Source organism: Vidua chalybeata, chromosome 1 (assembly GCF_026979565.1).
Source record: "Vidua chalybeata isolate OUT-0048 chromosome 1, bVidCha1 merged haplotype, whole genome shotgun sequence".
NCBI lineage: Eukaryota > Metazoa > Chordata > Aves > Passeriformes > Viduidae > Vidua > Vidua chalybeata.
In genome coordinates this window covers 79,613,479-79,628,908 of record NC_071530.1, presented here as the reverse complement: position 1 = coordinate 79,628,908, position 15,430 = coordinate 79,613,479, and the positions used below count along the sequence as shown (strand labels likewise).

The following is a 15,430-nucleotide window of genomic DNA, read 5'->3' as shown; positions in this document are numbered from 1 at the left end:
AAAGTCTTTTGATGGGATGAAGGAAGGGTGTTTTCCCAGAACCTTCATCCAAGTACTCCTGCATATATTTTCCACATCTCATTACCAACTCAGAGACTTTGAGATACTCATTACACAATCCTTTCTACAGTATTTTGTCTCCTCAGGCAATTGCTGGAGAATTCCCTTATTTAAACAGGAATAATGAAAAAAAAAATACTATCATAGAGGTAAAATTTTTGAGTCTATGAAAGCATAAAAGAAATATCATACACTATCTGGCTTGACATTAATAATGGATAGAAAATAACATCTCAGCTCAGATCACTTTGCATTTGGCACTTTTGTTCCTTTTTACGATCTCAGCCAAGCAAGTGGGGATTTCCAGCGTATCCCATGCATGCTTCATTAATTCAGCATTGAGAATTTTTTATCTCATAAAAAAGAAAAATATCTAAACTCAAAGTCATCTATCTCTTCTTCATGAAACTTTTATCTACTAACCTTAGTCTTTTGAAGAAATTCCTCACAGCTCTGTGGTTCATCTTCTGGCAACATACAGAGTGGCACTCTATTCATTTCTTGAAGGACAGCATCAATACGAACTTCAACCAAGTCATTCACGCGATCAAGCAATAACTCCAGCCCAGCTTTTGAAGAAAACAGAAGATTCAAGACAAGCTTAAAAGTTTGAATTAATAGCCTTTGCAGAGTCTCTCAGTGTTGTTTTACCTCAACAAACCAGAGTGTTACCAAACAACCCAGAGTGTCATTTTACCTCAACAAACTATCACATTCAACTGTATATGAATTCTGCACCTTAACCAATTTACTCCAAACATCTAAACTTTTATGGCAAGCTTCACCACAAGAATCATAATTAATTTTTTGCATAACAGATACTTATCTAGCATATACTATCTATGTGCCAAAAGCTAACTAAAATATTATAAAAATATAAACTATTGCACAAATATATATTGTATAGCTTTTTATGAAAATATAGTATCTATTATAAATATACATAAGATTAACTTAAAGGATATGTATTTCAAACATGAAGACATTAACATTTAATTGAGAGCCAACAATATTTCATCTTCTCCTATAGCTTGAACTAGTTACAACTTGCAGAATCTACTAGCAACAATAACTTTCAGCAAAAAAAACCTCTATGCTTCAAACAAATGTTAGAGGCCAAAGAATAGTTAACACAAAACAATCACTAGACTTTTAAAAGTTTAATAGAAATCTGCTCTCAATGTTGAAGCGGAAATAGCAGCAAGGTGACTGATCCAGACTCAAATTACTTTTATTATTCAAAATTAATTGAAGCATAATGTCACACTAGCATCCAAAATGCACTTTAATCTGCCATTTCAACTGAAGAAAATTTCCACTATAACTACTTATGCAATTACAAGAAAAAAATTCTGTTTGCTATATTAATTAAGCTGAAGAAAAAGGAATTTTCTATCTTCAGAAAAAAAAACCACATCTCAGTGCAACCTTGTGATAATCTTTTGAAAATATTACAAGCTCATCTGTTTTCTAAAGCTGTTGTCCAAAATATGTGTGCATTATTTTTAAAGAGATTGATGTTTAAAACAAAATTAATATTAAATGCTATTGAGCAATGACAGTGACAATTGAGTCAGTGTTTTATTCCTTGAGAAGTTGTTTTGTACATTATAGAAAAAAAAAGCAGGACTAGAAAAAGTCTGAAACCTAGGAACTCTTTTAAAAGTAGCTATGATTCTTTAAATTCAGAATACACTGCGCCTTTTGCACTGTACTTTATGTTTGGTGTAATCCCACCTGCCTAACATATACATTAGTAAAAATTTGATGAACATAAAAGACAAAAAAGAAGGTGGTGTTATAAAACAAATGTTTAATGGAATACAGGACAGGTGAAAATTCTGGTATCTTTTATATAAATCAATTAAGTGCAAATCACGTAAAGAACTATAATCTCATATTATAACTTGCATATGTATAGAACAAATAATCAGAAGTTAACAGAAGGAGGCAAGTAACCTACCTAGCTTAGAAAAAACTGTATTAATGTATTTCTCAATATTCAGGGATGTCCAGTTCAGTAACATTAGACCTGGCTGGATAGCATCATCTACATTTGCTAATCGAGGAGCCATGAGTTGTTCAAAAGGGTGTTGTATTTTCAGTTTAATTCTTTTGTATTCTGCCAACATCACCTGAAATAAATAATGAAAATATTAGTTAATGTACACTGATTTGAACCTCTTCATGTACACATATTTATTACCTAAACTAAGAAAATTCATCTGTATGCATATTACTGAAATTCTTAAGAAGTTATAATTAATTGCTTGGGAAAGGTTTTCATTATTTTTCGCAGAAGTTCATTATTTGTTGCTCATTATATTTCTATATACATTTGTTGTTTTATGTGAAGCACAACTTCTTTGATTGCACAGGTGCTGTGATGGAGTTAATTTCTTTCTCAGTGGCTCACATGTTGCCATGTTTTAGATTTGTGACCACAACTGTGTCACTAATACACTGATATTTTTGGGTATTGCTAAACAGTGATCATACAGCATTGAGTCCTTTTCTGCTTCTCGCACTACTCTGCTCGTGACTGGGGACACACAAGATGCTAGGAAGGAACATAGCCAGGACCCCAACTGATTACTGGGATCCCATACCTATGACATCATGCTTAAAAATGAAAGTTGGGAGAAGAAGGAGGGAGGGGGACACTCAGAGCTATTGTGTTTGTCTTCCCAAATAGCTGTGATACTGCCTAGTTTTACCAAATTCCTTCTTTTTTTTTCCCTTTTGCATGCACCTCTTGCCTTCCCTATTAAATTGTCTTTATCTCAACTCACATGTTTTATCTTTTAACTGTTTCTCTTCCCCCATTCCAAGGAGGGGAGTAAGGGAGCAACTGTGTGACATTTGGTTGCCTACTGGGTTTAAACCACATAACAGAAAAATCTTGCAAATTTCAGTTGGTAAATGAGTGTTACAGAAGACAAAAAGCTCAAGGAGAAAAATACATCTAGGTGAACTTTCCAGCAATTCTAATAAGATCAGCCTTGCCAGAACTATATTATACTATTTTCTTTCTAATGCCTCTTTAACCCGCTGATCTAGTTTCACATGTTTGGCAATAGCATTCTCACTTAAAGTCATAAAGGCTTTATGATTTATGGTTTTTTTTTTTCATTTCAAAGTAGTCCTTTAAATCTGTAGGTTTCTAGACATCTATTTTTGAATTCCCATCCTGAGTCATTGACAATCTTGTCTGTTCATAGGCAGATAAAATGATCTAAAAGATTAAAAGACGAGAGAAAGGGAAGTTTCAACTTCTCTTTTTAAACTGTTCCACAGACATCCATGTAAAACACCAATGCCAGGGAAAAAAAAAAGCTGCTACTTGCTGCATGCTTTACACTTTTTAAAAGCAGACCACCTGTTCCTCTCTTCCAGGTATCCTCTCAAAACTAATGCTGCCCAATGTTGACTTCATTATTGGATGAGAGATAAATTCCTTATCATTTAGAAAGCAAGCAACAGCACAAGGTATTTTGTAAGCCTCCTTTCCTCCCCATTCTCATCTCTGTCCCAGAAACTGCAGAGCCTCCCCAAACCCATGCATCTGCAAAGTAACTTCACAGAAAATATAAAGCCAAGAAAATGTTTTAAGTGCCTCAGGACAGTCATACAAATACAAAAATAGATTTGCAAATGTTTTCTTGGTACATAATCGTTGAACTTAATTTATCCTTTTCCATATGTATAGAACCCAGGCATCTTAATAATGTACAGTACACATACGTAAAATAATGTAAATGTAAACCCACATGCAAATTGTTGACAATCTTCTTGTACCAGTCTCTCTGCTGTTGAATAACACTTGCAAATGGTGGAATTTCAAGGCACATGTGAGCCATGCAATCTGTTTCTCTGATTAAAGTTAATATTTGAGGGTCAAAATTTACAAATAATTCTCCTGTTTCTGGAGATTTTACCAAGAGAGTTGCTTGAAGTCCTCTTTTAGTTAATTCAATCTGCAGGAAATAAAGTCATCATTCTGATCAGACAAGCCACTACAACAAAATACTTCGGTTTGTATATAAATATCACTTTTGCAGATACTAAAATCAGGTACTGCTGACAAAGATTCATATGTTATATGAATCCAAAACCAAAATTTATTAACACAATGTGTATGGACCCAAATGCTTAATAATCAAACTGCTATTTATCTAACAATATTCTTCTGTTGAGTCTTGGATGTTATAAGCTGCATTCAACAGTCCAAAATCAAATCAGAGCCATAGATTTTCTTGCTTCAACCATCTTAAATCTTAACACTCATGTCCTTAGAACTTAATGCATATTCTGCAATAAGGCTGCACATAACCTCCTCAATGAATTAAAGTATTCTTGGATAACCTCTTCACATATCTTTTGAATGAACTTATCCCTATTTCTCCTTTCACTTGTTTTTCAGTAGCTAATAGATATATAAATCTTAATGGTACTGACAATTATATCCAACAGCTCGGCAAATCTTTTAAATACTAAAATTAATGCTTATTATAGATTTTTTTTTTAATTCTTAAAAGCAAAGTATAGTCACACAATTGGTTTACCTGCCTCATTTAAATATTAGAAGACCATTTTTTCTCTATGTGATTAGAAAGGACAGCATTCCTTAGGGCACCACACACTGAAAATTTGGCTAACACTAAAAAGCAATCCTGCCTTAGGCAGGAAAATTTTTCCTACATTAAAAACTTTGCTGCTTTCCTTATTTTCCAGTTGTCCTTGGTTGATGTAATTTTATTGTTCTTTATTTGCTCCTCAAATTTCATGTATCACATTACATTGAGATGAAGCTTATTTCTAGGCCATAGTTTCAGAACTCATTGATATCTTTCAGTGCACTTTTTTCTTTTTCTATGGAACACAGAAAATTTGCACCACCTTTCAATGTCTAAAATATAGTGGAACATACTGCTTGCTTCAGCAATATCATGTGCTATCAAGACATTTGTCACAGCATTTTCCAAGAAATAATCTAATCCATTTTTGTCAATGAAGATGTCATGCTCTATCCACTGTCATCAGTCTTCAAAAAAAAAAAAAGAGCTGGGTTTTTTTCTCTAAAGTTCAACAGCAAATCTTACTTTATTCATTTTTGAGCGTCATACTCATTATGCCCACTCTCAAGTCTTCCTCCCCCGTTTATGCTTTCTTCTTATGCAGTTTTCATTGTTAAGGCAACAGAAAATGGCAATGCAAATAAGGGGTACACTGAAGACATAAATATTACATTGCCAGATAATTATAACTGCTACATTTCCAAATAATTTATTATTTTTAATATGTCCAAGTTGAACATCATTTGCTATAGCAAAAAACAAATATCTTTTCGCTATTAAAAAAAACCCTGGAGTAATAAGATGTAATAACCTGGGTAATAACCACCCAGTAACAAATACAAAAAATAGGGGTAAAAATGTTCAGAACTCTCAGAAAGTGACACTAAGTATAAATAAATAATATAATATATATAATTACATAATATATATATATACACATACACTATATATATACTATATATATAGTATATATAATATATACTTATATATACTTATAATATGTATAAGTAATATAATATATATGATATGTATAATAAAAAGTAGTAGGAGCTGAGTCCTATTTGTGTTCCATTTCTATTCCCCACAGGACATTTGCCACTCTTGCGGGTTTTTTTGTTGGTTTGTTTTTTTTTTTGTTGTTCAGGAGTAGAGCAGGAGCTCCACCTTGTGTTCTGTGACACTTATATCCACACCCGTGTGCACTCTTCTTGCCTGAAAGAAGAGACTACGGAGCAGTAGTCACATTTTTTTGCCGTACCCGGTAGACTAGCGCATGTATGTTAAAGTGAATATACTTTTTGTGTCTTTTCAATTCATGTGTGTATGTTTCAAACTTGAAATTTTGTTCAAATCCACCTCCCTTTGTTCCCACCTAATGAGTATAAAGTTGGAGCAGGCTCAGGAAGTTTATATAGCTGACAAGTGTGATTTGACTGCTATAGGAGAAAGCAGACAGGTAACAACAGATCAGTACAGATTTGTACAGATCAGAATCAGAACTCAGATTATTCAGACCTCATAAAGGAATGTACCACTGCAGGGGAGATGCCTGGGATATTATAGTTATTTCTGAAAAGAATGAAAGGCAAATGTACTTGACTGCTCCATCAAGGCACAGTACATGTCAGAAAATCTGATCACTAGATCATCTAGCCAAAGATGCAGCCCCACAAGAATCATACATTCTCCTCAGTCTTTACAGATGAGATGAGGTGGTGGAAACTATCATCAGTATACTTTGAATGATGCAGATATCCAGGTCAGTATGGGAATCAAAAAAGAAACTGAGTCCAAGATAGAAACACTAAACAAATGCAGAAGGCTTCCTCCTGAAGCATTACAATTCATTACATAAAATATGAGGGATATGCACCAGCTGTCTGTGAAGAGCACATGAAAACATATGAACTTCCTATGTTAGCAGAATAAGCATTAAAGACCTTTTTAAGTAAAATAGCAGTTTTCATTACAGCCTGGAAGCAGAACCAACTATATGCAGGTTAAGGGTGCCAATTTTGGATATTATGTACCTGAACCATAATGTAATGAAACAACAATTGAGGTACCACTGTTCAGGTTCCTTGATTCCCAACTTGCACTCAACTCCAGATTAATCATCAATAATATATATTCAGCACTAGGTCTCAATCCAGCATATTTTATGTACTCTAATATTGCAATCATTTCTCCTGGTTTACTATACCAAATTGACACAAAAAAAAATCCCACTTACAGTATCAGACAATCAAATCTGGTGACTCTTTAAACTACATTTCACACTGCATGCCAAATTCAAGAGTGAAAAAGGACAGACTGGGAAATCCTAATATATTTAGACTGGAGAAAAGGCAGCTGGTACCTCTGGTCCCAGATCTGGTCTAAGAATACCTTCAAGAAGATTGGTAATTATCAGCACCAGAGATTTCCACAGTGTACAAAAGCTATGCCTGTGTTCCAAAAACAACAGGCAAATGCATTGACAGGTGTCACACTACCTTCAAAAACCACAATCTGGATATTCCGATCCTTTTTTTTCAGCTTTGCAAGGCTGAGGCAAATTTTTCTAGAAGATGATCTTTGACAAGGCAACAAAGAAACTGGAGGTGAAAAATATGCCAAAACAATAGTAGAAACTTGCAGAGATTTCAAGGACTTAAAGTAGCCCCTGCAGAAGTCATCTGAAAATATAAAGGTAGTCAGAGGCTCTATGTACAAAACCCGAGAGGGTAAAATTAGTCAAATGAGATTTAGAATTTAAGGTGTTCTCTGAAGAATATTCAGGCTACAAAGTGTTCTGCCTGTAAGGCCCCAAACAACTTGTTCAGCAAGACACATAAAAAGGGCTTATGGTTGTTCTTGTACCCAGAGTTACATGCATGGGAGAAACACCGACCAGATATTCTCAAGAGATCAAAACAACAAAAAAAAACTTTACTGGCAACTTTAGAAAACCATAGAACTTCAGCAAAAGGTTTAGTACAATATTCAGTCAACATAAAACACTTCTCAAAGCATTAACTTGGCCCATCCAACCTTGCAAACTCTAAGCCCACTTCATTTTAAAGTTACTCCAAAGATTCCAAGAGGGAATTAGAAGAAGAAAGATAAAGAAAGACAGAAAATACATAGAATAGCACACATACAGCCATCAATTCCTGGGTTCCAGCAGTGTTCAGATAGAAATTCCAAGAGAAGGTAGCGTCAAGACATCAGATAGCTTCATATTCAGCTTAAATACTATTACGCCTTCCTAGGCCCTTCCCCTGGGTGGGACTTCCAGTCATTTGGGCGCTCAGGAGCTGAGTCAGGGGCTTCAGATGTGGATGTGGACCAGTGCCTCTGGTGTGCCAGGGACTGGCAGCCACTGCAGGGCTGGGATACAGGCTTTAGGGGTGAGGTACACTGCCTCACCAGGGCAAGGCCCCACCTGCCCCTTCCACCTAACACGTGCATTCTAAAATTGTCAATAGGAAATGAAATTACTTTGTACTGGTACTGATTGGGTTGATTTTCTCTGTTGGCATTTAATTTTCTTCATAGCAGCTTATGTGGTGTCATCAGATTTGTTATCAAACCAAGGCTGATAACACACTGAGGTTTGAGTTGAGCAGTGCTTTCACAGCATCAAGGCCTTCTCTTGTTCTCACTCTGTCCACACAGTGAATAGATTAGGGGTTGGGAGTGGGGACGAAGGGTGCAAAAGAGGCTGTGAGGGGACAAAACCAGGCAGATGTAATGAAATAATAAAAGGATGCTACAAAATAAGCAAAGGGATATTCCTTGCCATATAACATCATGCTTAGCAATAAAAAGGGAAAGGCAGGGGTTGAAGGGGTTAACCACCCTCTGCTTTGGAATTGATTAGACATTGTTTGACCCATGGGAGATGGTGAGAAATTGCCCCTGCAGGCAATTTCTTTACCCTTTCTTTCTCCACTTCTCCTTCACTAACTAAACAACTTATCTTGACCCAAAATTTTTCTTGCTTTTGCTTTTCCATTTCTCTTCCCTGTCTCACTGGGGGTGCATGGGAGGAAGCAAATGAGCATTTGTGTGTGCTTAGCTGCTTATTAGGATTAACCCACAAGTGGCTCAAAGCCCACTTGTGTGCTGAGTATGCTATCATCTGTTCAGACTGGATGCTTTTTACGTCTATATTCACAGAGTGAATGGATTACCACTCAAAATAAAATTCGTATTGTCCAGAGCAGAGGAAACCTCTGTGTCTGCTTTCACTTTTGGCCAACCAGCTGACAAAACTCTCCCCAGACATGATGATCTTGCACCAGTTGGAAGAATGTGGCAGAGACAGAGGGGCAGCTAAGCCTACCACTGGATATTCATTATATGTTTTTTTTTCTGACTTCTTAGTTATAATGAAAGGTCTTTCAGTTGTTCCTAAAATCAGCTACAGATACTACAGGCCCTATTTTTTTAACAGGAACACTTTTCGTAAAATAACTTTTCTTATTCCATCCTTTAATCGAGAGTTATCATAAGTCAGGTTAAGCATACCTGCTGCTACTAACCAGGGATAACACCATTTTTAAATTTTTTCTTTAAGGAATATCTTCATCAAAATCAGCTGGCTTACCTGCTGAAGCCACTCCCTGTGGTAGATCACTTCAAATTTCATAAGAACTTTTGCTACTTTATTATAATTGCGGATTATGCTCTTGCCATCTGGTGTTTGTAGAACTGCTGGATGTCTCTGGAAAGTCTCCATGGGCTCCTTGATCCTATGGAATAGGTGACGTGCCCACAAGATCTTGCCAGCTATTGGAGGCAGATTACGAGCCAGTGGAGGGTCCTTCTTGTGCCTAGTGTAGATCTTACAGACAGTTTCTATATCATGGCCATAGTTTTGAAATATTTTCTGATACTTTTCATCAATGCCAAGATTCGGGATTTGCAATCTGCTTAGAAAAATAATAATTGTGAAAAACCTCCTTCAACACTTCTGAAATCCTCCTAATGCATTGTTGGAAAACAGTTGTTCCAGATTCCCTTGCATGCTTTAGAAAATAACTACTTCGGCAGCAGAGTTTTCAGCTTGAACAAATGCTGTCACAACCTGATTCCAAACAACAAAGATTTAGACCAGATGATAAAAGTTTCCAAGTAAGCCTACACATTTTCTGTTTTGTCACTGTTTTCAAACACTGGGCTGAAATTATGTGCAGCAAACTGTAACCAATTCACCACTAGCTGTTTATTCTATTAAACAGATGATAATACAAAAACTGACAGAATAAAGAGTAGGGCTGTTTTGCAATAATGTCAGTTTATAAAGACAAATTTCACTGTTTCTTAATAAAAGCATTTTACTCTCTTCTAACTGCATTGTGGTAACAAATTAATGTCATTGTTCAAGCATAAAGCTAAGGCAAATATGCTAACAAAGTTTTCCTGTACTTCAGCTGGTTTTGAAAGGAGAATATTTTGCAGTTTCTGATACAAAAAATATGGGTTTTATTCATTCAAGCCACTAAAACAACTCTTAACAAGGCTGAACAGCTGAGAGCAAATAGGTTGAGTTGGTTTTGTTTCTATTTAAGAAAATGCCTCCTGCTCTGCTCTCCCTCCACACCCCCCCCCACCCCTCCCCCCACCTTTCCACTATCCTCAATGTTTTATTTCTATTGCCTGGCAGAGTTTTAGAAATCTAAATAGGACATATTACCTTTCAAATTTCTGCAACATACTCAGTGCCCTTTCAGTGTTCAGAATACTTTCAAAGGTGATGTCCATGAACCTCCTTAATTGATCCTGAAGAAGAGTAAATAATTCTACATCAGATAAGTCCCTAAAACACACATCAAATATGCCAAGTATTATTTGATGGGGTTTAACATGCAATATATTAGAAGAAAATTTGTTTATATGAAACTAATCTCAATAAGTATTATTTTTCCGTTTATTTCTTCCCACAATAATTAAACAAAACACAGTCAACTTTCGAGGCATTTTCTTTCCAAGTTCCCTCTGTAGCTCTGCAACCAGGAAAAGCTTCTGTAGCCTCCAATGTTTCACCATGTTGAGAGGCCATAAAGAATGCTTGCTTACCCTCTCTGGCAACCAAAGCAAGACAAGCTTTTTTTTTTTTTCTTCTGCAGATACCCTTTCCTTTCCCCAGCTTGTGATTCCGGAACTATTGGAAATTATCTGACTTATTATTCACTCAATGAAATCACCCATTTTTGTTATTCTTGCCAGCATACAGTAATGAAAAATCCTTTTGCTGGAGGCCCTCAATGGCCCATTCCATTAAATTTGTCTGAAAGATAGTAAATGGAAGCTTCAAAGTGGAAATATCTTGGAATAATTTTTCAATTTCAGAATACAAACTTTGAGATTTGCATATTTTTTGCGGTAACTCAGAGAGGATAATAAGGATTCCTCAATAAATTAAATTATTTTGTATAATTGTATCATACATGAAGATCATTTATGTCTCTGCAAAACTCTTCATAGTCTTGGTCAAAATCAGTCTTCCGCTGATCCAAGAAATCATAATGCTTATTCTTCATGTTGTCAACAATGCTCTAAACAATTTCACAGAAAAAGAAAACCATTACCAAAAAATGTCTTATGAAAAAGACTTACCACACCAAACATTTAGCACAACAGGCTGTGCACATTCACATTTTACCTTTGCTAATAGTTCCCAGTACTTACTGAGCAATATAAGCAAACCCCTTAAAAGAAATATTTGCAGGAATCAAGTTGGTGTAATGTCCATTCAAATTTCATTTGTATTATTTATTTCAAATAAATTTGAAATTTATTTCAAATTTCATTTGTATTATTTATTGATCTTATTCTAAGTCAATTAGAACTGACAGAAAATTCAGACTTACTTTTCATCAAAGACATTTTTTACTCATTAAACATTCTGTCATGAAGAAGTACATTTCTATTAAAAACTTAAAGTTCAACAGAGAAAAATATTTTTACATTATTATTTTCCATGTGGTTTAAACAACTGATTACATATATAAATAGACTATTCAAAAAGCACAGTAAGATGCAGCACATCACCAGCCCACAAATTAGTATTCCTAGCTCCTCTGACATAGCTGCTGTCTACACACATGAAAGTATATCTTAATCAGCATCTCCCTTGAGGTGCACACACAGATAAAGGATTTCTAATGATAAACTACTGTTCAACATCCTAGTAGTTTACCACAGTATAGCTATGAAACTCAGCATATTTCCAGTTCAGCTGATTTCCATCATTTTATGGTAAGACAACTGAAATTCAGTTTCATTGCACTGCTTGTAAATAAGTTCCATCTTTTGCTCAAACAACAAGCAAATTCTAGATAGGGACTAAGTGTTAAAGCATAAAAAACAGCAAAATAGTTAACTCCTATTGTAAAAAAAATTTAAGACATATAATCAGTCACATACTAGCTATAGCTATGGTCAGCGTCAAATACTTCAGTACCTCAATTTTTTTACTTTAAAAAGGAGTGTGATCACTTTCTGTTTCTTCATCCTGAAACACAATTGACTTTACAGCAGCTGGGTCTCACACAAAGTTCTTGTTTAAGGACTTGGGTGCTGCAATGGATAATGAGGTGTATCTCTATAAAGTTTGCATCACAGCCTGGGCTGATGGTCACAGGCAGCTTTTCAAATACAAATGCCCCAAAGAAATTAGATTTCTGTGTTCCAGCCTACGAAAATAGTACCTTCATTGAATGATCTGAAAATTCTAAGCAACCTGGGTTGCTGAGAAGCCTAGTTATACAGCTTTGGAGAGCAGCTCTTGGAAATAAAATTTAGAGCACTCCACACCTGTCCTGCCCACATGGAAAAGTCTTGGACTAAGCTGTCCTTACAGCTGTGCCCTGGATAACTCTCAGAAGACTGTAGAACAGAACAAAGCAGAAAACTGGTTACTGTGAAGGATGTATTCAAGAAATCAAAACCCCACACTACAGAGGGAGTAAATCAAACCAGGAAGGACCACAGAATAGCCACATTTTACACTAAATTATTTCACTAAAGCAAAGTGATTGACTCCTGACCATAACAAAAAGGCAAAGGACAAAGTAAAGCAAACTAGAATGACGATTTTCCTGTACAGCCACTGACTCATATGTGATCTCAAAAAGCTGTCTACAAAGTCCACACATTGACACCTTCTGATTTATTTTAATATTTACAGATGCCATAATTACGATACTGCACTGATAAAGTTACACAAAAAAGTAAGATAACTTGGGCTCAGTAAAAGCAGGAAAGACTCCATTTAATAGAAAAGAAAGCTATCTGAGAAAGAAGGAAGGAAAAGAACACGACTTAGCATATTTATATTCTTAAAAGAGCTCCTTGTTGCTCAAGTCACACTTCTCTTAAAAAAAAAAAAAAAGAAAGAAAACTGCATAGTAATACTAATGAGCCAAGGGGCACTCACAGCTAGCCCAACATTATAGAGATGGAAATGCAGCACTTCTCACTTTTTCTCGTGACCACAGCACAAAATCATGCTCCCATTACTCCTGTTACAAAGTCACCCCACTTTATTGCTTTTTTCAATCAGCTTTGATTTTAGCATACTTCTTTCACATGTCCACTGGCACCTTTTCTTTCATCTTGTCTGCTCATTTCTCCAGTAATCACATATTTACATTGCTATTACCCAGTAATTTCAGCACAATTAATGAGTTAATTTTTCTCTCAATAAACACTTCCCTAATTTTTATAATTTTCTCATAAATTTTCTTTCAAGCTAGACTGACCCAATATACAAAATCTAATGTGTACCTGATATTTTGTGATCATTTCTTCCAATCCCTCTATCTTAGATTCCTGTAGAACTGAGTAGGTTCTCATAGTACTGAAAACATCTAGTATCTTTACCAGACGACGATGAAAGGCTTCAAATTTTCCAAATATATACATCTCACTAAAATCAAATTGTCTTTCAGCTGGATTTTGTTCCAAATTCTCTTTTATCTTGTGGAAGCAGTTTTGATATTCCTTAAATAAAGAATTTTAAAGAATGTCAAGCGTATAACAAAATGCACTGTCTTTAGCTAGAACAAAATTGACACAGACATGTATTATCCCAACCTGATAGCAAGTAGAAGTTTCACCAATAAACAGTCATGAACACTATAAAGAGAGTAACAGAATTTGCCTCTGAAAACTAACCCATCAATGCCATTAAAGGATTACACATTTCATCAAATGACCGAACTGCACATGTATGTATTTGTACATATCCTTGGCTAGCGTAAAATTCTGTTCCCTCCATATCATAGCAGGGTTTGATGTGTTTACTGAACAACGAAGACAACAACCCAGTTTCCAGAGACTGAAAATGTTTGCATGCTGAGAAGTTTTACTGAGCAATCAAGGTTCAAAAATCACTTTCAAGAACAAATCACTTCCTGAACTTTTAATGCTGCTCCATAGCAGCTTCCACTTTTCATTCTGCATTCATAACAAGGAGCAAACCTTACTCCAAACTTGCTAAATTCATCCCAAAGTCAAAGTACATAGTCTTCAGATTCGCTTGAAAGTGTTTCTTTCAATAGTGGTCCTCTTTACAATAAAATGCTCATTATTTTATCACATTTATGTATGAATAACCTCACTCAGAGATATCAATACAAAGGGTCTAGATTTTGCCATGTTCTTAGTGATTCAAATTCTAAGTTTTAATCTATTGAATTTCTGAAAGTTTCTGGAACTAATAAGACTCAAATGAATACCTACTTTTTCAACATATCTTCATGCAGCAACTAGACAATTTTATATAACTTCATAGAAAAAGACAAGTTATTGCTCATTGGTGATTGTAAGATGTCATACAAATTTACACTAATTTATTCTAGAACTAGGCAAGATTTGTTGCTTCAGGAGGTATTAGCTGTAGTCCTGCATGCACATATTGGAAATGAAAAAAAATTAATGCAGAAAGCCTACGTGAAGCTCCCAATATGTACAGCGAGGTTATCAAAGAGAGTGTCAGGCTGTTCTTCACAGAAGCACATGGACAGAAACCAAGAAGCAAAGGGCATAAGTTGAAATGGATGAGGTTCTGACTGGATATGAGAATCTTTCATCCCAAGGACAGTCAAACAGTGAAAGAAGATGCCCAAAAAAAGGCTGTGTAATCTCTCCATCCTTGGAGAACTTCAAGAACTTCAGAACTGGATAAAGGATTGGGAAACCAAGTTTGATCTCATACTGCCCCCGCTTTGGCTTTGGGCAGAAGGTTGAACTAGATACCTGCTGAGGACTCTTCCAAGCTGAATTATCCTATAATACTATGCTTTAAGGGGAGAAAAAGAACAAAGAAAAAAAACTTTAAAATTATCACAGAAGTGCATTCAAAAAAAAAAAAAAAAAAAAAAAAGGCTCTCTTCCTGACAAGTCTAGGTCAACTGAACAGCTGAATTCTTCTCAGTTCACTAAACTGTCCTTTCTAAATGTATAGCTTGTCCATGCATCTTTAGAATATATTCATTTCAGTAACTCTCCTTGTTTCAACTTCTATTTCATAGCTCTCTACATCAAGTGAGAGGACACAACATAGAGAAACATAGGCATGAAAATCCAAGCAATTATCTTATAAGCATAGTTAAGATAGACTAAGCATCAAAATTCTGTTTCCAGAAGATCAACAGACAACAGACTAAATTCCTTGTTAGCTCTAGCAGAAGCATTCCAGTTCCAGTGGATGTTTTTCAGTTAACTCATTTTTCTTCACTACAACAGTGCTTTCTCACATAAAATCTTCCTATTCCTGCCCTCTTAAATATCATCCTATA

At 35.4% G+C, this 15,430-nt stretch overlaps 1 protein-coding gene across 1 annotated transcript in view; it reads right to left on the bottom strand.

The window, feature by feature from the left end:
* DNAH5 (dynein axonemal heavy chain 5) overlaps nucleotides 1-15,430 on the bottom strand; it is a 120,644-nt gene that overhangs the window by 89,595 nt on the left and 15,619 nt on the right. Inside the window, exons 11-17 of the mRNA XM_053942412.1 lie at nucleotides 13,416-13,631; nucleotides 11,075-11,182; nucleotides 10,321-10,406; nucleotides 9,232-9,553; nucleotides 3,831-4,037; nucleotides 2,024-2,195; nucleotides 484-629 (exon numbers count right to left, since the gene is read on the bottom strand). Coding sequence (XP_053798387.1) covers nucleotides 484-629; nucleotides 2,024-2,195; nucleotides 3,831-4,037; nucleotides 9,232-9,553; nucleotides 10,321-10,406; nucleotides 11,075-11,182; nucleotides 13,416-13,631 — 1,257 coding nt within the window. The remainder of the gene's footprint in view (nucleotides 1-483; nucleotides 630-2,023; nucleotides 2,196-3,830; nucleotides 4,038-9,231; nucleotides 9,554-10,320; nucleotides 10,407-11,074; nucleotides 11,183-13,415; nucleotides 13,632-15,430) is intronic.